At 38.5% G+C, this 24,077-nt stretch overlaps 1 protein-coding gene across 1 annotated transcript in view; it reads right to left on the bottom strand.

The window, feature by feature from the left end:
* The window catches only part of LOC132649958 (fibrous sheath-interacting protein 2-like), a 91,084-nt gene extending 69,262 nt beyond the window's left edge, over nucleotides 1-21,822 (bottom strand). The window contains exons 1-9 of the mRNA XM_060374729.1: nucleotides 21,724-21,822; nucleotides 21,237-21,362; nucleotides 20,395-20,556; nucleotides 19,845-19,934; nucleotides 19,388-19,527; nucleotides 18,334-18,475; nucleotides 17,328-17,438; nucleotides 16,756-16,867; nucleotides 13,049-13,141 (exon numbers count right to left, since the gene is read on the bottom strand). Of these exons, the coding sequence (XP_060230712.1) occupies nucleotides 13,049-13,141; nucleotides 16,756-16,867; nucleotides 17,328-17,438; nucleotides 18,334-18,475; nucleotides 19,388-19,527; nucleotides 19,845-19,934; nucleotides 20,395-20,556; nucleotides 21,237-21,362; nucleotides 21,724-21,822 (1,075 nt within the window). The remainder of the gene's footprint in view (nucleotides 1-13,048; nucleotides 13,142-16,755; nucleotides 16,868-17,327; nucleotides 17,439-18,333; nucleotides 18,476-19,387; nucleotides 19,528-19,844; nucleotides 19,935-20,394; nucleotides 20,557-21,236; nucleotides 21,363-21,723) is intronic.
* Between the last annotated feature and the right edge of the window lie 2,255 nt (nucleotides 21,823-24,077).

Genomic DNA, 24,077 nt, shown 5'->3' with positions numbered 1-24,077 from the left:
AGGTCAAATTCCCAGTGGCCTGCTCTTAAAGGAAGCTGAATGGCCAGAGTCCAAGTCAGAGACAGCCTCTGCTCCACCCTTACTATTGAAACCACATGGAGACCGAGCTGCCTGTGGGCTACATCTGAGCAATGGGTCTAGTTCCTCTCTATGCATGGTCCTTGGGTGGAACATCACAATGTCTCTGCATGGACCCCTGGGCCCAGAGTTTTTCTCTCTGTTGGTCTCCTTGTGGAGATCCTGTACTCTCCAGGTCTTTCTTTTTCCCCCTTCTTCCATAAGATTGCCTTCACTCTGCCTAAAGATTGGCTATGAGTCTCAGCATCTGCTTTGACACCCTGCTGAGTAGAGTCTTTCAGAGGCACTCTGTGGTAGGTTCCTGCCCTGTTTTCTGCTTCTGGTGTCTATCCTGTTTGCTCTTCTGAAGAGAATTCATCATCTTCCTTAGGGTCCTCCTTATTGATTAGCTTTTTTAGGACCATAGATTTTAGTATGTTTATCCTATATTATATGGCTAATATCCACTTATATGTGAATGTAACTGGCAGGTTCTTTGATCACCTCTACCTGCGGGGTCAGCCTTACCAGGCCACAAGGAAGACAATGTAACCAGTCCTAATGATACTTGATAGCATAGGGTCAGATAGTAGGGGAAGAGGATCTCCCCTTTCAGTGGAATAGAGGAAGGGCAAAGAGGGAGAAGAAAGGAGGGTGAGACTGGGAGATGAGGGAGAGTCCTCCAGACAAGATACAAAGTGAATAAATAATAATAAAGAATAAAGAAAAAAAAAACAGAAATCTGAATTGGAAGTGGGTGTGTTTGAGGTGCAGTGTGCAAAGTTACGAAGTAATTAATGAAAATATTATGTTGAGGGAGAAAATGGCATTTCTTGTCTCATTTCATCTTTTCTAGTTTGTTCTGTCTCTTCAAACTACTTTTTGTTTACTATTACTATTTTAAAGAGGTCTTCTTTTCCACTTTCCTTATTATGCTAGTTCAACTTACCCTTACTTTTCTCTTGGTCGAGCTTCCTTTTTTATTGCTCCCTCTTTCTTTTTTACTCTCACTATCCCCTCTTTTCAGCCGTATTTTAATTTCATTGTTTACTTTTTTATACAACTAACTTATTTGATCTTTTCTGGCTTTTATCATAATTTGCAATTCTTGACCTTTTCTTGGTTCACATATCATTTTATCCAGTTCCACTTCTTTCTCTGCCCCATTTCATACCTTCTGTTGTTCAATATACATTCTTTTCACCTGATTGTCTTGTTATTCCTCCTGCCACATGCACAACCTCTCTTTATTTTCTTTCTCTTCTTACATTTTTACTTCTTCTCTCTCTTCATTAAAACTTTAAACAAACTCCTTATTTTGAAATGGCCCTACCCTCACTATCCATCTCAGATTGGGATAACTATGGCATCCAGCTTTTTGAGTTGAGCAGCTACTGGGTTTGCACTCTCTCTATTACATGGACGTTCATTGTTGGATTTCCAGGTCCCTATTGTGTGAGCCAATGGAGTGAATCCATCTATCTATCTATGCATTCATCTATCTATCTCTATCATCTATCTATCTGTCTCTCTCACCCTATCTATCTATCTATCTATCTATCTATCTATCTATCTATCTATCTTCTATTGGTTCTGTTCCTTTAGTTACAGTTCCATTAAGCTATTCAACATGATTTCCTTTTACTTGCAAAATATCAAACAGCTGATGAAACAACAACCTAAACAAAAATCATACCCCCCAAAAAAGAATGGAAAATTTAAAAGGCAATTAAAGAGAAAACAAATGGAAGAAGATAAAGGATATGAGAGGAGTAACAGGACAGATATCAGGAAAGAAGACTTGCAGGGAAAGGGAACACAGTGTAACAGATAAAAAAACAGGAAGATAGTAAGGAAAGGAGTGAAGGAAGAAATAACATGTTAAAATGATAAGCCTAGGGGAAATAGTAAACTTTAAAAAGAATGTGAGAGTAAGAGAGAAGGCTGTTAGAAGAGCAGGGGTAGGAGGAAAGTATGAACACAGATAGTGGGAAATTCAGATTTCAAAGAATTTAGGCAAATATTTCAAAATGATGAATGCATGTATGTGGCTAGATCAGAAAGTGGAAACCAACAAAAAAAAATCAAACTGATTTTCCAAAAAGAAAAAAACAACAGAAATAATGAAGGGTCAGTAGTATAAGCTTCTTGGAAGGGAAGTGATAAATGGCCAAGTGTGGTAGTTCATGGCTCTAATCCCAGCCCTCTGGATGCAGGGGTGGAGGCTGGCCTGGTCTACATGAGTTTTAGCCCACCCAAGGCTACATAATGAGACCATGCCACAAAAATAGATGATAAATAACAGTTGAGAGATAAATGATAGGAGAGAGGAGGGGCGGGAAGAAACAGAGCTACATTCCGAGCCCATAAATTTTCTTGTTTTAATAGTGACTTCTTCATTTCACCATGAACATAACTGTTCTTCTGTTTCTTATTCATTACTCTGTCTCAGTGTGACATTTCTTTGTCAAACTTTGTTTCTCACATGTGGTATGAAAGTGGGGGATCCTTCTGCTTCAGACCCCTCTGTTCTGGTACCATGGGTGTGCATCATCATGCATCATGTTGGGTAATTGTCTCTTTTTCTGCATTATCTCTACCAATTCCAGTTTTCTAGTGGTCCCACCAATCTATTCCAATGATAACTTCTTTCAAGAGTCCTCCTGTCCTCCTTTCCTTTATTCCTAATCCATAACCTGGGTGTGTTTAATTGTTTCTTATGTCTCTCCCTCAGTATCTCTTTTTACCTCATTTCCAAACTCGATTCTCATTTTCTCACTTCTATTTCTTTTCTGGTCCCTTTAATCTCTTATTCCATCTTACTGCTTTTTTTCTCAACTTGTCATTTCTCAACTTCCCCCCCACCCAAATCTGGTCTTCCTTCCTATACAACTTAAATATTTATACTGTTTTTTTTCCCCTCTACCATTTCTCCTCATTTGAGAAAGGGCCTCATGGAGCCAAGGCTAACCTCAAACTCATTGCACAGCTAAGAAAGACCTTGAATTCTTGATTTTCCTTTCCTCACCTCCTGAGTTTTGACATTATAGATGTGTACCACCATAGCTAGCTGTGATGATCAGAATTTAACCCAAGGCTTTGTGCAAGCTAGGTAAGTACTCTACCAACTGAGCTACATCCACAGCTCAAGTTCTTCTTTGTTGCTTCCTCCACTTTCTTTCTCTCCTGCTTTTTGTAGTCTAACTCAGAAAGCAACAGAGATGGTGACACTATCACCCCAAACACCTCATTTTGCAAGAGGATAGAGGATTCCATGCATTATACTCAGAAAAGATCACTACATTATCAAATCCAGAATTCCCACAAATAACTAATTTCTACTGATAAAATTGCAATTACATGTAGGTTCCAAAACTTCTTGAAGTATCTGCTTCTCAGGCAAGTTCGGTCTCCTTGTATCTGTTGGAGAAAATTAGAGAGGGTGATAGCATTTTCAAAATTAATGGTTGAGAAGGATAAAGGATCACATAATGAATGAGAGCAAACTACTAAGTTGTGCCTTCCCAAAACATCCAGGGGAATATTTTACAGGGCAGAAAGGAAAATGACAAATGTATATCTGCAGCTGTGATATGTTGCTGTTTGCACCAGAGGCTCAAAGACAAGGGTTGGTGAGGACTGAGAAAGAACACTGGCAGTGGTTCTGATCCTTAAGTTCACAGGGACACAGGCCTCGTATGCATGAGGAGAACCTGTGCTAAGTAATCAGGATGGATAGCTCTTCCGGTGAAACATGGATGAGATGCAGAGTGTGTATCAACAGGTGCATATGCAAAAGAGCTGTTTCAGGTTTTCTTTGGAAATAGAACAATACAGAGATGGGTTCAGTCATGGGAGTTGTGAGGAAGTTGGTGTTCTGAATTGTGTTTGGAGATTTCTCAGTTGCAACAAGTGGTAGCCTGCTCTGGAAGTGTGGAGAGAATATACCTGGGTAGTTAGGGAGTCTGGCTTAGAGTACAGAAGTTGGTACCCACTGTCCATGTGTATTACCCATAAGACACCATTGTATGGGAAAGGATACAGGAGTATTCTGCATTATAAGCAGAAATGATCATTACCAAATCCAGTATTCCTACTAATTAATAATTTCCAATCATTACACTTCAGTTACATTTTTGTTCCAGAGATTCTTGAGATGTTTTTTCCTTGAGGAGACTTGGTTGATTAGAGGTTGTTGAAGAAGCTTTAAAAAAAGAAAGACATTTATTTTTAACAGTAGAGTTGACAAAATGATAAATTGACATAATTTTATCATTTTACTTAGTGTTGCTTTTCCAAAAGGACAAAGATAACAACCATGTAGAAAACGCTGGCGATATAGAAATTTATGTGGCCAATAAAATGTATCTCTTCACAGTGGCGTGATATATGAGTTTAAGTCACAAAGGCCCAAGACCAAAGGGAGGAGATTAAGAAAGCACACTGGCACTGGCTTTGATACTCAGGAGGTTCTTAGGGGTGACAGGTTTCAGAGCAATCCACAGAACCTCTGGTCCACAACCTGAATGGGTATGTCACCAAGCACAAAAACTAGAAGGCAAAAGATGCTGAGCTGAATGAGGGGTGCTGGAAGCCAAGGCACAGCCTAAAGTCTGCTCAGGATCTCACTGGTAAGGAAAGTATAGAGACAGCTTCACTAGCAGGGCCCGTAGAAAACTCAGTGTAGTGAACTGGACTTGAGAGTTGTATGCTACACAAAGTGAGCTAGCTCACTCATCAGTGTTAGGAAAGTAATACCACTGAGTAATCACGGAGTTGACTCCAATGATCAACAGATTATGTAACATGATTTGTGTCAGTATTATAAGAAATACACCATGTGATGTCTAAAGACAGAAGAACTATTTGCCTTATGAGCAACAAGATATCACCAATATGCATATGCCTACAATTTTCTAGTCATCATACTTAAAATAAAAATTTGGCTCAAGGCTTCCTTGGAATGCCTATAGCTCTGCAGCTGTCTTTGGGTTAGTAACAGAAGCTTAAGAAGTAGAAGAGCTGCTTGTTCTCATCTTGTCTTGTGTTGCCCAGGCAATCTTTGAACTAATGTTCCTCCTGCCTCAGCCCCTAGAGAAATGATTACAGGTGCACTATTTGTATTCTTTTGAGAGGATTTGAGGTGACTATCATATATGATGTGTACACAAAACCTTTCTGCTACAAGCAGCCACCAGCAGTTCTGAACAGAGGGAGCAATGTCACTAATGTCTAACATCTGAGGTGGAAAGCCTCATTTTGTCACTGAACTGTATTAAGAGCTTCTTAATGACTCGATTGTAAAAAAAAAAAAATTGCTTTCCTAAGTTCAATTTGTGTTGCCCTTTTACTCAATGGAACATGGTGAAATGCCCAGTAGCCAGCCCTTAAAGAAAAGCTGAATAGCCATTGAGTCCATGTCAGAGACAGCCCTTGCACCACCCGTACTATTGAACCCACATGTAGACCGAGCTGCCTGCGGGCTACATGTGAGCAGTGGGTCTAGTTCCTCTCTATGCATGGTCTTTGTGTGGAACATCGCAATGTCTCTGCATGGACCCCTGGGCCCAGAGTTTTTCTCTCTGTTGGTCTCCTTGTGGAGATCCTGTACTCTCCAGGTCTTTCTTTCTCCCCTTTCTTTCCTAAGATTGCCTTCACTCTGCCTAAAGATTGGCTATGAGTCTCAGCATCTGCTTTGATACCCTGCTGGGTAGAGTCTTTCAGAGGCACTCTGTGGTAGGTTCCTGCCCTGTTCCCTGTCTTCTCCTGCTTCTGGTGTCTATCCTGTTTACTCTTCTGAAGAGAATTCATCATCTTCCCTAGGGTCTTCCTTATTGATTAGCTTTTTTGGGACTATAGATTTTAGTATGTTTATCCTATATTATATGGCTAATATCCACTTATAAGTGAATGTAACTGGCAGGTTCTTTGATCTCCTCTCCCTGTGGCATCAGCCTTACCAGGCCACAAGGGAAGGCTATGTAGCCAGGCCTGATGAGATCTGATAGGTAGGCTTGGGTAAGATAATAAGGGAGAAGGATCTCCTGTTTCAGTGGAATAGAGGAGGGGCATAGGGAGGAGAATGAGACTGGGAGGAGATAATGTTGGGGTCTCCAGCCAGAATACAAAGTAAATAAATAGTAATAAAGAATAATAAAAACAAAGAAGTCTGAATTTGAAGTGAGTGCGGTTCATTATGCAATATTACCAAGTCATTTATGAAACATAATGGCATTCCTTGTCTCATTTTGTCCTATTTGTTCTATCTCTTCAAACTATTTTTTGTATACTATTACTATTTTAAAGAGCTCTTCTTTTCCACTTTCCTTATAAAGTTAGTTCAACTCCCCCTTACTTTTCTCTTGGTCCCTTTCTTTTTTACTGCTTTCTCTTTCTTTTTTACTCTCATTTTCTCCTCTTTTCAGCTGTATATTAATTTCATTGTTTACTTTTTTACAGAACTAACTTATTGTGATCCTTTCTGGAGTTTATTATAATTTGCAGTTCTTCACCTTTTCTTGGTACACATATCTTTTTACCTAGTTCTCCTTCTTTCTCTGCCCCATTCCATACCTTCTGTCCTTCAATGTACCTGCTTTTTACCTGATTGTCTTTTTATTTCTCCAGCCACATGCACACCCCCTCTTTATTTTCCTTAATTTCTCCTTTTCTTCTTCCATTTTTACTTTTTCTCTCTCTCTTCATTACACCTTTAAACAGACTCCTTATTTTGAACTGGCCATACCCTTACTATCCATCTCAGATTGGGATAACTATGGCATCCAGCTTTGGAAATTGAGCAACTACTGGGTTCTCACTCTCTCTCATACGTGGATGCTCATTGTTAGATTTCCCAGTCCCTATTGTGTGAGCCAAAAGAGTGAATCATCCATCCATCCATCCATCCTTCCATCCATCCATCCTTCCATCCATCCATCCTTCCATCCTTCCATCCATCCATCCTTCCATCCATCCATCCTTCCATCCATCCATCCTTCCATCCATCCATCCTTCCATCCATCTATCCGTTTATCTATCTATCTATCTATCTATCTATCTATCTATCTATCTATCTATCTATCATGTATCTAATCATCTATCTCTCTGTATATATGTGTGTGTGTATCTTCTATTGATTATGTTCCTTTAGTTACTCTTTCATCGGGCTATTCAACATGATTCCTATTACTCCCAAAGTGTCAAACAACTGATGAAACAACAACAACCTAAACAAAAATCAGATCCAAATAAAAAGAATGGAAAATTTAAAGCGAAACTAAAGAGAAAAAGGGGGAAGAAGATAAAGGGAAAAAGAGGAATAAGGAGACAGATGATAGAAAATAAGACTTGCAGGGAAGGAGAGACACAATGAATCAGATGAGAAAAGAGGAAAGATAGTGAAAGAAGTGAAGGTAGAAATAAAATGTAAAAATGATAAGTCTAGGGGAAAGAGTAAACTTTAAAAAGAATATGAGGGTAAGAGAGAGGGCTGTTAGAAGAGCAAGGGTAGGAGGAAAGTATGAACACAGATAGTGGGAAATTCAGAATATGAAGAATTTGGACAAATATTACAAACTGGGAACAAACGGAAAAAAGAAAAACAAATTGACTTTTTCAAAGTACCTGAAGTGATGAAGGGTCAGTAGTAAAAGCTTGTTGGAAAAGAAGTGATAAATGGCCAAGTGTGGTGGTTCATGGCTCTTAACCCAGCACTCTGGATGCAGAGGTGCGGGCTGGCCTGGTCGACATAACGAGTTTTAGGCCACCCAAGGGTACATAATCATACCATGCCACAAAAATAGGTGATAAAAGACAGTTGAGAGATAATTGACAGGAGAAGAGGAGGGGTCGGAAGAAACAGAGCTACAGTCTAAGCCCATACAGATTCTTTTTTTAATAGTGACTTCTTTAAAAAAAATTCACCATGAACATAATTGTTCTTGTGTTTCTTATTCGTTATTCCCTCTCAGTGTGACATTTCTTTGTCAAACTTTGTTTCTCACATGTGGTATGAAAGTGGGGGATCCTTCTGCTTCAGACCCCTCTGTTCTGGTACCATGGGTGTGCCTCATCACGCATCATGTTGGGCAATTGTCTCTTCTCCTGCATTATCTCTACCAATTCTCAGTTTTCTAGTGGTCCCACCAATCTATTCCAATGATAACTTCTTTCAAGATTCCTCCTTTCCTCCTTCCTTTATTCCTAATCCATAACCTGGGTGTCTTTATCTGTTTGTTTCTTATGTCTCTCCCTCAATATCTCTTTTTATCCTCATTTCCAAACTTGATTCTCATTTTCTCACTTCTATTTCTTTTCTGGTCCCTTTATTCTCTTATTACTTCCTGCTGCCTTTTTTCTTTTTTTCTCAACTTGTCACTTCTCTACTTTTTTTTTTTTCCTCTCTCCCATTTCTCCTCATTTGAGAAAGGGCCTCATGGAGCCAAGGATAACCTCAAACTCATTGCATAGGTAAGAAAGACCTTGAATTCCTGATGTTACTTTCCTCACCTCTTGAGTGCTGGCATTACTTATATGTACCACCATGGCTAGCTGTGATGATGATTGAACCCAAGGATTTGTGCAAGCTAGGCAAGTACTCTACCAACTGAGCCACATCCATAGCCCAAGTTCCTCTTTGTCTCTTCCTCTACTTTTTCTCTCTCTTGTTTTTTCAACTTTTCTATTGGTTTGTTCCCATACATATCATTAGTTGATTTGCTTTCCTGGGTGCAGGCTGTCTCTTCAGTTATTAATCATGTGCCTCCCCCTACCTTAACACCTAATTCAAAATTTTGTTCTGCACTGAATAATTTTCCTTGATATTTTTTATTGGCTTTCCCCTCTTACATCCCCTGTCTTAGTTTCTGTGCCTTACTGTCTCATTTTAAGTTTCTCCCTCCTTTAAAACTTTTGTCATTCTTACTCTCTTCCTGTCCCCAGTTCTTCTATCTATATTTCCCTAATGCTTTGCTGTATTATCTTGCTCTCTACAATTTTACTTTTCTTACTAATCCTGTCTTTCCAACCTTCTTTGTCTTATACACAAATTCTTTTTTAAGTATTACTCTTCCCACAGACTTGCATATTTAAACATTTGTGTCTTCCTTTTCTTCATTTTCCCCTATAATCTTACTTCACCTCATCCTACTTCACATTGTGCTTGCATATCTACTTTTCTCCCTGTACCTCATCCTCCTTCTATTTCCTTCTTTTACCTCTTTCACTATTCTGTTTCTCTTCTTTTGGCATAATTTTACTTTTTGTTTTTCCTAAAGATGGGATCTATATAGAGCAGGCTAGCTTCAAACTCACAGATGTCCTATCTCACCTCTAGAGTGTTGGGATTAAAGGTGTGAGCTATCATGCCTGGATTTTATTTGGCATACTTTAAAAAAATGCTTTATCATTTAACATGTACATTTTTCTTTGAAATTCTCTGGATCTGGATCATATGTCTTTATATTGTATTTCTCGTGTTGTATGCCTTCATATTTCATGACACTTAAGGTCAAATCTGTGTGTCTGTCTACCTACTTACCTACCTATCACTTTAGCTGATTTTCTATATTCTTTACAGGCATCCCTTGAATCATTTTTCCTTCTCTTCTTTTACCCTCGCTTACTCTTTCAATTTGATGTGTTTTGTCACATTTTGTACACTTAAAACTTCTTGAGATAAATGGGACCTCATGAAACTAGAAAGTTTGTATAAAGCAAAGGACACTGTCATCAGAACAAAATGACAACCCATAGATTGGGAGGGGATCTTCACCAACCGTATATCTGACAGACTGCTACTATCCAGAATATATAAAGAACTCAAGAATTTATACAGCAAAAATGAAATATTCCAAATAAAAATGGGGTACATAGCTAACAGAGAGTTCTCAATAGAGGAATAATGAATGGCAGAGAAACACTTAAAGAAATGGTCAACATCCCTAGTCATCCCTGATATTTCACCATACACCCATCAGAATGGCTAAGATCAAAAACTCAATGAGAACACATACTAGAGAGGATGTGGAGAAAAGAGAACGCTCCTCCATTGCTGGTGGAAATGTCAACTTGTACAACCACTTAGGGAATCAGTCTGGTGCTTTCTCAGAGAATTAGAAATAGTGCTTCCTCGATATCCAGCTATACCATTCCTAGGCATATATCCAAAACATGCTCAAGTATTCAACAAGGGCATTTGCTCAAGCACATTCATAGCAGGTTTATTTGTCATATCCAAAATCTGGAAAAATCCCAGATGTCCCTCAACTGAGGAATGGATACAGAAATTGTGGTACATTTACACAACGGAATACTACTCAGCAATTAAAAACAAGGAAATCATGAAGTTTGTAAGTAACTAGTGGGAACTAGAAATGCTCATCCTGAGTGACGTATCCCGGACACAGAAAGACACACAGAGTATATATTCACTTATAAGTGGATATTAGACATATATTATAGGATAAGCATACTGAAATCTGTACACCTAAAGAACTAAGCAAAAAAGAATACCCTCAGTAAGATGATCAATCCTTAATCAAAGAGGCAAACTGGATGGACATTACAAGAGGGAGAAAACAGGCAATAGAACAGGAGTCTACCACAGAGGGCAGCTGAAAGACTCTACCTAGCAAGATATCAAAGGAGATGCTGAGACTTATTACCAAACTTGGGGAGAGTGCAGGGAATCTTATGAAAGAAGGAGGAGATAGGAAGACCTGGAGTGGCCAGGAGCTCTGAAAGGAGAGCAACAAATCTGAAAAGGGCACAGAGGTCTTTTCTGAGACAGATACTTCAAACAAGGACTCTGCATGGAGATAATCTAGACCCCCTGCACAGATGTAGCCCATGGCAGCTCAGTCTCTAAGTGGGTTTCCTCATAAGTGGAACAGGGACTGTCTCTGACAGGAATTCAGTGGCTGGCTCAGTGATCACCTCCTCCTGATGGGTGAGCAGCCTTATAGGCCAGATAGGAAGAAAATGCAGCCACTCTTGATGAAACTTGATAGGATAGGTTCAGAGGTCAAAGCAGGAGGACCTCCCTTTTCAGTGGACTTGGGGAGGGGCTGGGGAGGAGATAAGGGAGGGAGGGTAGCACTGGGAGGGCATGAGAAAGAAGGTTACATTGGGGAATTGGGGATACAAAGTGAATTAACTGTAATTACAAAGAAATAAAGAAATAAATTTAAAAAAATCTTGAGAAAGCATCCATTCGTTTCCTCTCCTGCTTGTTTGATAGTTGCATTTTCTATCGACCTACAATGAGATTTTTTTTCTGGTTCTCTAGCATTTCCTCCCTTCCTTCCTGTGTTTCTCCCTTTCTGTAGCTCCAGGCTGTATTTGACCTCTATATGTAAACTAGGCTAGCCTGAGACTTGATGTGATCCTCTTGCCTCTGCCTAGAGTACTATTCTTTCTTCTCAAATGCTATCATCTCTCAGTCTTTTACAATCAGTCATTTTCCCTCCATCTTTCTTCAGCCATTGCTCTTAAATAGATTTTATTGGCCCTTCCTTCACATTATTTTGTTTTTGTTTTTGTTTTTGTCCAAAAGTGTCGATACTGATACATATATACGATTGTAAAACTTTTCTGGTTTTGATCTTTCTCTTTTCTGCTTTTTTTCCTCATTATCTGGTTTGAATAATTTATTATTTTTTATTTTTAATTAATTTTTTTCTTTTTTTTAATATTAGTTACAGTTTATTACCTTTGTATCCCAGTTGTAGCATGCTCCCTCATTCTCATCCAATCCCACCCTTCATCCCTAATCTCCTCCTTGCACCTTTCCAAGTCCACAGATAGGGGAGGACAGGCAGAGGGCAAAGAATCATATGAAAGAAGGGAGAGTTAATATTACCTGGAGAGGACAGGAGCTCCACAAGGACCAAATATATCTGAGCACAGGGGTCTTTGATGAGACTCTATCTCCAACCAAGGAACATGTATGGATATAAACTATAAGCCCTGCTCAGATTGTAGCCTATGACAGCTCACTATCCAAGTTGGGGCCCTAGTAAGAGGAACAAGGACTATTTCTGACATGAACTCAGTGGCTGGCTCTTTGACCCCTCACCCCCCCCCCGGGGGGAGGAGCTGCCTTGCTAGGCCACAGAGGAGGACACTGCAGCCAGTCCTGAAAGATACCTGATAAAACAGGGTCAGATGAAAGGGGAGGAGGTCCTCCCCTCTCAGTGTACTGGGAAAGGAGCAGGGAGGAGATGAGGAAGGGAGGATGGGATTGGGAGGGAATGAGGGAGCAGGATACAGCTGGGATACAGAGTTAATAAAATGTAACCAGTAGTAAAAATTAAAAAAAAAAAAAGACATACATTTCTATACAGGAATATTATTCAGCTGTCTATAAAAATGAAGTTATAAAATTTGCAGAACACTGAATAGATTTAGATGTATGATACTAAGCAGGGATAACGTGGCTGTTTTCTACACTTATCACTTCAAACTTTTCTCGTCCTCCCTTCCTTCTTCCATCCTTTATTACTTTTTTCTTGTCTTTTCTCACAGCATTTCATTCTTTTATTCTTGTCTATTTCCTTTCTTTCTTCTTGCACTCCATCCTTTATATTCCTCTGACTTATTTTATTCAATTTTTTGAAGTTCCTTTAAAATATATTCTTTCATTTATCCGTATCCTTTGTTGAATCCATTCTGCATGTTATTTTAGACTTTAAGGAGACATATCTTTTAAATTCTGATTTATGTTCATTGTTTCCCCACTTGCCTGTCCATCGTGTCATATATAGTTTTCCTTTCCTGACTCTTCAAATCACTTCTGAACTGACACAATTATATTGCCTCTTTTCTCCTATATTTATATTCTCTATCAAACTATTCTGTACTCAAGCATCCTTCTAAATCTTATTTTCTTTTTATTTTTTATTCCACCTGTCTGTCATCTACTCATCCATCTTAGCTGTTCTCTTCTATCTAAATGTATTCTATTTATGTAGGCATAGGCTCTTAGCTTTACCCCCATCTTGTACTTTTAAAGTTTTCTTGGGCTCTTTCATTCTCATATTCTCCCTCTTTCCTAGTTTTTGATCCCTTATAATCTGATCAAAAACTAGGAAAGAGGGAGAATATGAGAATATTCCTAGTTTATAATCCCTTAAAAATATTCTTGTCTTCCCTCACATCCTCTTTCTGCTTCCTGCCTTCCTCCTTTGCCTTCCCTCATAAACACTTATCTAGAGACTTGCATGACTTCTTAAGTCCTCAAACCAAGGTCCTCCAAGGAAAGATGATTTCCTTGGCAAATCCTGATTTGGCTCTCTTTACAGATGGGAGTTCCTTTCTTAAATATGGGCCTACATAACAAGATTTGCTATAGTAAACCTATTGACACTCTTGAAAAGAAAGCCCTCCCTCCAGAGACCAGGGTTCAACTGGTACAATTAATAGCCTTAACCAGAGCCTTAAAGTAAATCAAAAACAAAAGTCACCATCTACACTGATTCTAAGTTATTCCCTTTTGGTCCTCCATGCCAACACAGTCTTATAAAAGGATTTCATACCACTGTGTCTAGAGACCTCAGTCTTTGAAAAAAGTAAAACAAAGTAATGAACTCTTCAATAAAATGTAATGAAACTGACTGAAGAAGTTATCCACTCCTGACCTCTCTACCCCTTGCCTCTGCTCCAATAAGAAACTACCCCAAGGCTCTGCTGTCAGTCCCTATTAGATGTTATGTGAGAGACCTTTTCTCTTTAATGAGTTGTTAGCAACTAAAGACCAAGTAATCATTCAACTTCTTTAGTTCACTTTCAAGAATCTCTTCACAGAAGCTCAAAAACTGCCTTTACTATAAAGAAGATGGGCCCTCTTCAACCTTCAGAAATACAGTGATGACCTCATCAGTATTTAATGGGTTCCATTCCTAAAACATATCTGGGAGGGACAGTATAACAAGGTGTTCTACATTTTCAGCAGTAAATCTGGGCTTAACACTGGGGGAATGGGCTTCACATGTTAAAAACCTTTGCATATTCACAGGAGCTTTGGATTGTCCCTTGTCTGAAGCCTCTTCTAATGTTCTTTCCTTTCTAAAGCAATTTCTTTTTCCATAAAACAACTTTCTAAGTAAGACCAACCCTCCAACTCTCCAAGCACTTCCTTGGAACCATCCACAAAGTGTTGATACACAAAGTCCTTAGAGTTTCTTTGTCCTCCTAGTTTTACCACATTTGAACTCCAATTACATATTCATTATCTCCCTCAAGTTTTACAATCTATTTGGCCTCTACCACCCAGGCCATTAAAGCTCCACAGTAAAGCCTTAACTCGGTGACTTATGTGGTCCTTTAAACTTGGAGGGCCTTAGACTTTCTCACTTCTGAGTATACTTTGTGTTGTGATTGATATCCATCAGACCCAAGAGAGTTTTGTCCATATAAGTTGAAATGGGCCTTCTACCTTTCACCATAGATCATTCATCAGAAAGACCTCTAAATAGGAACCCTGACAGCTGTCAATTTTCAATACCCTTTCTCAGCCTTACGTAGCTCTAACTGTCTTGGCACCAATTCCACCCACACACACCAAAGGCAGTTAGGGCCACCTGTTCTGATGGAGGATTGAAGCAGGAGACACTTAGGCACTTAGCCCCAGTAAGACCCTGACTTTTCCTCATCTCCTCCATTTCTCCTTCCATCTCCTTTTATGAGCCAATATTTTATTAGTTCCTCCTCTTAAACTTTTCTCTCTTCTTGTTTTGTTTCTGATTGTTTTCTCTTTTCCTGCTATGCTGTTTAGTTTCCTAAAATTCAGACCTATCAATATGTCTACATATCATGTTTTAGTCTTTTAAAAGCTGATACCCAATCCCCCAATAAGGCTTGAATTTCTTACTGGCTCCTCCTCTTCACATCTCTCACACTTTTGTTGTTGTTGTTTCTACTTTTTTTTAAAACTCATTTTCCTCCTTTCTTCCCCTTGTTATTTATTCCTTTTCTTTAATTTCTTTCAGCTTTGCTTTTTCTTCTTTCTTTTCCTTGCTAATTTCCCTTGCTTCTGAACTTTCTCCCTCCCTTTCCTCTTTTTCTCCATTTTCCTTTCTTCCTCTTTGTTTCTCCCATGTCTTTACTTCCCTTTCTTTCTCCCTTTCTTTGTCCTCCTTCCACCTCTCCCCTCTCCCATCTTTGCCCTCCTTCCTCCCATTTTTACTACTTCCTCTCCCCATCTTACTCTTTCCTCCTCACACCTTTTCATCTTCGACCTCCCATCTTTGTCCAATCCTCCCATTTTTACCCTCTTCCCATCTTTACTTTTCATTCCTCCTGCCTTTCCCCTTCCTCCTTTCCACTTGCTCCAACTTTACCCTTTCTTGTGCATATCTTTACCCCTCCCTCCTTTCTCTGTTCCCTCTTGTTACCCTCTTCCCAGTCCCTTCTTCCCTCCCTTTCTTTCTTTGTAATGCTCCCTCATCTTTCTTCCTCTCTTTCCTTTTTCACCCTTGTCCCTGTATCTACCCTACTTTCCTTTCTCTGTTTTATCTTCTTTCCTTCTTTTCCCTACCTCCTCCCACTTTTTATCTTCTCTAAATCTCCTTTCCCTTTTCATTCTCTTTTTTCTTTTTACCTTCCTTTTATTCTCCTTCCTGCTTCTCTCCCTCCTCTTTCCCTACCTCATTTTCTTTTTCTTCCTATTTCAGACAACATCTTTTGTAATTTATCTCAAGCTTCTCCACAGATAGGATAAAAAGCATGCTGTCTCTTCTCCTTAGCCCTTTTTAAGGATTATTGTCTCCCTTTCTCCCAGGCTCTTTTCCCTTCTGTAACTTACAGGCCCCATTTTCTTCACCTTGGCTTTTTCCTTCTTATTTAAACAACAAAGAAAAACAACAATAACAACAACAACAAAAAAAAACACTGCTTCACTTCTTAAAATTTGTAGGGTTGAAGTCTCTTCGATAAACCCTGCAAACCTTCCCTGAGTGTGTTGAAATTTACTAATTATTTCACACCCGCTCTCTCACAATCACAATCCTTTTACTCTTTTCTTACTATCTCTTTCTTCCTTGCCTGCCTCCTTTTCTTCATTCTCTACCCCTCCTACCTTTTTCTTGTCTTCATCTCTCCCTACTCCAACAATCAAATCTATTAATGCTGGATTCTTCTGATTTTCTTCACTCTCGTCTTCATTATTTATTGTATCACCTTTGTCTGCCAGATGCTTTCTCTTTTTCATATTTTTTTATCCTTTTCCTATTCCTTGCTTTGTACATTTTAATTCTCTCTCGATCTTTGTATTTATCCCTTTGTCAAATTTCTGTGACTATGTTTGTCTTAGTGGCTCGTTTTTTTAAAATTTTCACTTGTTAATGTTCTCTTAATGCCTGCTTCAACTTAGTTCTCTCATTTGCTTTCCTGCATTTCTTCCTTGTGTGTACATGCTATCTCCTCTTACTGGCTTTTGTTAAACTTTATATGTACCTATTTGTAAACCATTTGTGTGTGTGCATATGCTTTCTTTAACTGTATCTAGAGTTGAAAACTGCCTCACATAGTACCTGGCACAGGCACTGTGGGATCTTAGTACTTCCTTTTGTGAGGGCCGTTTTTAAAAAAAAAAAAAAAAGTGAGCATAAGATGTGTTTATAAAGACATATTTAACATATCACTGTTTAGCTTCCACTAATCTTTGCCTTTTATTTTCTCTCCTCTCTCTCTCACCTGATTCAGAATGTCTTTTTCTTTCAGGGAAACTTGCTTCCAGCTTTTCTTCTTTACTATCTTTCTTTTGCAGTTTTTCTAAATGGTAGGCAATCCTTTTCTGTAGCATTACTTGTTTCTATAAAATATTAAATATATGTTAAATATGTTTTAAATATAAATAAACATGTGTTAAGAAAATTACAACACAGATTATTTCAAATGTGATGATGTAAACCTTTGTTCCCATCTGGCGTTATCTAAATTTATAATGAATTTGAAGAAAAGTATTAAGCAGTAGGTTTCCTTTGTGATTCAGCATGAAATTGTGTGTACATGTGCCTGTGCACAAGCTCTTTGGTAACTGGAAGTTAAAGCTAGGGTTTTGTACATGCTAGGCCATCCTTTTAAACCTTAGGTCAAGCATATTTTCAGAACTCAATCTAATTTAATTTTCTGGGTACTCATTTTTGAATTACAGATTTGGGCCAAATGGGTCTCTTCATCAATAACTCTCTTCTGAAAATTCATACTTTAAAATATAAAAATATGGCAAAAGACTTTCTTGAAACAGCCCAAGTCAAGCAAAAGCTGACTACCTTTCTGTTAATTTCATCTCTGATTTTCTGACGATGTTCTTCAACTCTTCTCTCTTTCTTAGCTTCTTCCCCGATCTTTGTCAGAAGTGTCATCTCTTTTAACTGAATTTCCTAAGGGACATGCCATTACAGTTATCAGCATATATTTAATTTTGAATTTATTTTCCTTTCTTCAACTAATACACAAATTAGGTCATATCAATGGCATCACATCAATTGGGTTAAAGATAAAGCAAATCTTGCATTGGGTTTTAAATGTGCTAATTTGACATTCTTTGGGAATGTCCTAGTGGATACAGTGAAATGAAAAATGTCACGAACACCTGATAAAGGAGGATCAGATGAATAGGGAGGAGATTCCCCCCCTATCAGTGGACTTGGAAAGGGGCACGGTGGAGATGAGGGAGGGAGGGAGGGTCTGGGAGGGAATAAGGGAGCGGGACATGGCTGGGTATTGATACAGAGTTAATAAAATGTAACTGATAAGAAAAAAATAAAATTCAAAAAAAATAAAATAAAGTTGAACAGAAGTGAAAATATTTTCAAATGGGACCAAATATAATGGCTAGCTGTCAATTTATTGTTGATTAAAAAAAATTTCTTTTGTAAAAAAAAAAAAAGTCACGAACATGACTCTAAAGGTTAATCTCAAAAGATATTGGCAAAGGCTGTTTTTTTTTAATTTTTTAATTCAGGGAGCATAAAACATGTAACCTGATGCTCATGAAGGTATTTTAAAAAAGAAACTAAAGATATAGCCGTGTCAGAACCCATGCAGAGATAAAAGGACAAGTATAGCATGAGTTCTCTTCTAATTTCACATGTGTTCTGAGTCTTGAACTCAGGTCATCAGGCTTGTATAGGAAGTGCCTTTACCCACAAATCCATCTGACTGACTTGGGCTTCTCTAAATTGAAATGACTACACATGAGATGGTGAACCTGTAAAACTATGTACAAATAGAACCACCGTACAAATTTTCCATGCAAAATTAATTGATCCTCACCTCTTCAACTTGTGAGCGTAGATTCAGAACTTTCCTAACATTATCCCAATGTTCTCTGTCTTCTTCCTTCAACTGTAGTGTATTCCGTCTTCCCGAGGTGTTTTCAATTTTGTCTAGTTCTTTTTTAATCATGTGTAAATGTCTAAGTAAAAGTGAATTAAAGACATGTCACTTGGATATTTCCTTCAGAATACCGGCCACTCTGCAACTCTGGTTTATCCACATGCATTCTGGTATAAGATGAATTCATGGACTTTCCAATGGGTTTTCAATTAGGATAATGTTCGTGTTCTTGTTTTTGTTTGTTTGTTTGTTTGTTTTTGTTTTACCTCTATAGTTTTGTCCTTTACCTTCTAAGGCCAAGGCTTGATCTCTAAATGGTAATATGTGCTTAGTAGCTGAAGGAAGAGTGGAAGGTAGAGGAAAGTCATGCTTATAGTTACAGCCAATAAAGTAGTTGTAATTTTTCACTATGGATTTAAAATAAGTTATTTGAATTGATGTTTAAAATGTGTTAAAACACTCTCTTCCTCTGGTATCAGAGACCTGGCTTTCACAAGGTCACTGATTAATATTTTGGACTTCTATAACACTTTGACTTACCTCTGGGATTCCTGGTAGATCCAATCTCTCAGGTAGAAACTTACCTTCCTCTTCCCAGCATAGTTATCAAGCCTCTCAATCCCTGTGCCTCTTGATGTACAGACTCACACATACATATGTGTGTAAAATCACATGTATAGGTGTTTTGCCTGCATGTAAGTCTGTGCCCTGTATGCATGCAGTGTCTCTGGAGGCCAGAAGAAAACTGGAGTAACAGATGGTTATGAACCACCATGTGGATACAGGGAATCAAACCCTAGTCCACTGGAAGAGTAGACAGTACTCTTAGCTGCTGAGCTGTCTCTTTAGCCTGCCTTGATATACTCTTAGTTCTCCATGTTGAAAACTCTGAAAGACTTAAAACTACCTAGCACTTTCATTCATGCTCATGTTTTTGCTGTTGTGGATGTCTATAACGTGTCCATGAAATATACATAAACTCTGACTCTACCTGAGTCTTATTAATCTAACTTGATGTGGGCTAGGATTTTTCCCTTCTAACAGCCACTGCTGAAATCCAGCAGTGGCAGCATCATCGTCACGGGCTTGTCTCTCTTCATTCAGCTTTTTTACTTGATTTTCTATAATTTTCTGCAAAAAAAAAATATTAAAGAATATTATATACTTGTCAGAAATAAGCATATCTACCATTTGATATATTTTCTTAAAATTTAAGCTTAAGTAAATGTCCTAAGTTTTAGAAGCTGCTAATTCTGCTAACATGATTTTAGGTCTTGTGAGGCCCATTCCCACAAGTAAACTTTATATATGTAAAAGTGAAATGAGAACTCTATGTCTTATAAATTCTTTATATAGACTGCATTCCTGAAATATTGTGCAAAGAGCCTAGCTTTTCAGAGAATTTTCTTATGGGTCCCAAATAAAACAGACTTAAGTGTTTAACTTACTTGTTCTCTTATATAGTTTCGTTCAAAGTCAGTTTTTAAAGCTGTGAGATATTGTCTGTATTTATTCAGCTCTTTTAAGGAACATACAACCTATGAATTCACAAATGAAAAACATTAGTATAAAATTTAAAAAAATTACATAATGTTTAGAGGAAAGAAAAAGAACATTCATTCTAGTAACAGATTTATAATCAAATGTAATAATGCATTATGTAGCAATTTTGTAGTCAGAATCTCTAGAAAGCTGAACCATCAGAATATTTCTAAATATTTCACTAAGAGTTCCATGTTAAATTACTTCTAGAGACACAAGGAAAATAAATGTGTCAATGTGTTTACATACCAAAAATGTTTTGTTAATTATTTTTACTATCATCCAATAATTGTAAAATAGAAAGTTGTTTTTAACAAAGAAAAGACACCTGATACTAAACATAATATAGACTTTCCTCTGTGAGAGCTGTTAGTTGTCAACTAGAAGTTAGCATGGGAATCAAAGCACCTAGCAAGTGTTTACATTTTTTCAAATCAGAAGTAGCCCTTAACGTACTTTATTATTGCCTGTGATGTAGCCTCCTTTTCTTAGTTTCTCAATAATGTCTTTTCGTTTGAAGTATGCTTTTAAGTGTGGATCATGAAGACTTTTGTAGGTGGTTTCCATGAGTTTACAGTACGGGTCATTAAGGTTAAAATCAAAAGAAGGCTGGAAAAGCTGCAACAAACAAACAAAAACAGATTTGAAATGATTGCAAATGTAAAATTCATGAAATCACACTTTAAAACATTAGTTCATTGAAATAATTAAAATGTTCACTTAAAATATATATATATATATATATATATATATATATATATATATATATATAAGCAGAAACTGAAGTGAGAATATGTATTGGGTTGATCTGGGTAAATACATTCCCTTTCAAATTTCCATTTCTTTTCCCAGTCTAAATTTTACATTGAAGGTGGCACATGGAATACTATTTATGAACTCTGTGCCTGATCTACTTACAACCTCAACCTCAGTCTAGTTCCTGTAGACACAGGTTAGGAGAGACTGGCAGAAGAGAGAGGAGAGAACATAGTAGGTTTCAGAGCCAGGCAGACCAAGGCACAGAAGCAGAAATCAACATGCCATATATGAGTAGACCAGAAACATACCAATTTGTCAAGTTGACCCTGTGGTTGGAGAAGTCTAGACAGAGTGACTGCAGCTCTTTGGGGGGCTTTCTGTCATTAAAGTGAGTTTAAGGACATAAAAAAATAGCTCATTTAATTACATTTGTGTGAAACTGAAGGTGATACACAAAGTGCAGTCATAGCAAAATGTTTCAAATTTAACAGCTACAAAGTGTAAAGCAAACCATTTAAACACCGTTCAAACAAGTTTACCGTTTCACATAAATTTGTTGTGTAGAATATATTAGTACTTCCTGGGATAATGGGCAGTTTGGCCCCAAGGGGTAAATCCAACAGACGAGATGGTCCAATCTTTGGAATGGTAGGTCTCTCTTTCATCTGTGGGAAAGAAAATGGAAATTGTTATCTTTTCAGCTAGGAAGTGTTCATTTGGTTTACATCAGTTGCCTCACACTTCAACCTGATAGTACAGCTCAAGTTGCTAGGCACCCGGGTGGAAGGGCCACACATTTCAACCGGATAGCACAACCCAGTTGCTAGGCACCTGGGTGGGAGGAAGTGCCTGGACATGAAAAAAGATGACCTTACCTCCACACTTCCTAAGCCACCACCCTACTTCTGGGTCTTGCTCAAGAGTATCAGCCAGTCACACGTTGAATCACAACTTACACTCGTCAGTAGATGACCATAGCAAGAATAAAAATCTGCCCTGGGCAAGAAAGAAAGGACCACTACTCACGGCACTACATGTGTAATTGTCTGCTTTTTGGTTGCCAGAAAGCCCCTTGGCTACAGCAGCTTCAGCAACCTTTAAACAGTTGCTTAGGTACAAGTCCATGTCTACCCGTCAGCCCCCAAAGGCTGGGGGCTGGGGTAGTGGACTGTCTCCTAAACTCCGCTCCTGCGACCGTCTCCTCCAGTGTCCTGAGCAAGACTGAGCCAAGGCTCTAGACCCTTGGTAACAGGGCAGCAAGGACGCTCACATCACAATGCTGCTTTGCTTGCGTCCTCAGTGGGCGCCTCATGGCCACGCCCAATGGGTGTCGCTTCCAAAACACGTCACACCAGCAGAGGTGGCCCCAATTGAAGTTTCCACAATAGATGTGGCTCTAACAGAAGTAGCTCTAATGGATGCTGCTGCAAACATTGTTAGTTTCTAAAGACATTGCAAAGAAAGTCGTAGCCTTAACAGATACTGTCCCAACAGACATTCGTGAAATGTCCCAACAGACATTGTTCCAATGGATGTCGCCCCAGTGGACGTCATCCAAATGGATGTCGCATTAATAGACGTCATCACTGGTGGTGGTGGTGGTGGTGGTGGTGGTGGTGGTGGTAGTTAGACAAGGGCCCAGTTCCTCTCTGGGAGCACATGTGCATCACCAAAGCCTAGTAGTTTGAATGATTTAAGTAGGGAAAGAAGCCTGAAAGGCCCTTAAATAGTTCCACTTGAGTGGGTGGGTGGGTGGGTGGGGAATGGGATTCCACAGTTCTCCCTCACCAAAGGCACCAAAGCTATCATTTATTTTCAACTAGCATCCAGAATCCTGAACAATTTTGTGTTTTTTATTAGGGTCATATCCCTAGCTTTCTCTGTCTGTCCCTATACCCCTAGGTATGTGAATATTAAGTCCTATTTGGAACACAAGTTTTGTTAAAACAGCCATTTCAGACTAAGAGGTATATGGATCAATTTATTGAACTGTTTTACATGCCAGTCAAGATGAAAAAACCAGTTGTGGCACAAATTCACAAACCTACCAGCATCATGGCCAGATAGCAGTTGGAAAAATGAAACTATTGGACTGGGGTGTTTAACAAATAACAGGTTAAGATAAATAAATTATTGACATTGAACTTACATCAAGACAACAGAAAGGACAAGTCTTGGGATAAGTTAGTCCATAAAGAGAACTTCTGTGGAGATAGGGTTTCACTCCATAGCCTAGATTGGTCTCAAATTCAAAGATCCTCCTGCCTTAGCCTCCTGAAGGATTGGATTACAGAAATACAACACAATGCCCATATTGTTTGTTGTGTTTTTAAGAGACTTTGGTCACACTAGGCAAATTCTGCAACACTGAGCTACATTCTTAGCAATACACACTTTTCTACTTCCTGTTTGGTGACAAAAGCAAAAAACAAAGTTGACTGATAGCACACCTATATAATCCCAGTAATTGAGAGGTGGGGGGCAGAAGATTATTAAAAATTTGAGTTCAGTCTGTGCCTACCATAGTAAGACCCTACCTCAAAAACAAATGAAAAGGTAATGGACAATGGGAATAAAAATTTTCAGCTCACAGTAAATAATCATGGAACAGTTTCCCCCACAATAACTTGTTGGTTAGCTTGAAGATTTGAGTTTAAGTAACCACATGTCCTAGTTTGCTTTCTGTTGCTGTGATAAAACAAAAAAAAAAAACAAAAAACAAACAAACAAACAAAAACCTTGGAGAGGAAGAGACTTATTTCAGCTTATAGGTTTCAGTCTGTCAATCAAGTGAAACCAGGGCAGGAATTTGGAGGCAGGAACTGAAGCAAAGACCAGAGGAATGGTGATTACTAACCAAAACCACATGCCTGGTGGGAATGTTTACAGTGGCATGGCCCTCCAACATCAACCATTAAACAAGTAAACGTGTCTCACAGAATTCCAGGTCAATCTGATGGAGTCTATTTCTCAGTTAAGTTTGTCCCTTCCCATATTATCTGAGTTTGTGTCAAGTTGACAAAAACTCAGCCTTGCACTTCTTAATATCTTTATTTCTCACATTAGTTACTCATGCCTGTAACATAAGCACCTGGGCTGAAAGCACAGGAGACCTACCATAAGCTTAAGGCCAGCCTAAATTACTTAAGAAGTTACAGGGTATCCTGGCTACAGAGTGAAACCCTGACCATAAACAACAAAACAAAAATGAAACAAAACCCTCAAAACTGTCAGATACCAATCCCAAAAGCCTTTATGTGATTTGTAAATACTATAGCAATCAATAAAATCTATATGATAGGGTAATTCAAAATATCATCAAAAATTAAGATGGTACTCTAAGAGTGTTTGAGAAACTTACAGCAATATGAGAGAGAGAC

This window comes from Meriones unguiculatus, chromosome X (assembly GCF_030254825.1).
Source record: "Meriones unguiculatus strain TT.TT164.6M chromosome X, Bangor_MerUng_6.1, whole genome shotgun sequence".
NCBI classification, from domain to species: Eukaryota; Metazoa; Chordata; class Mammalia; order Rodentia; family Muridae; genus Meriones; species Meriones unguiculatus.
This window is presented reverse-complemented; position numbering and strand designations above follow the sequence as displayed.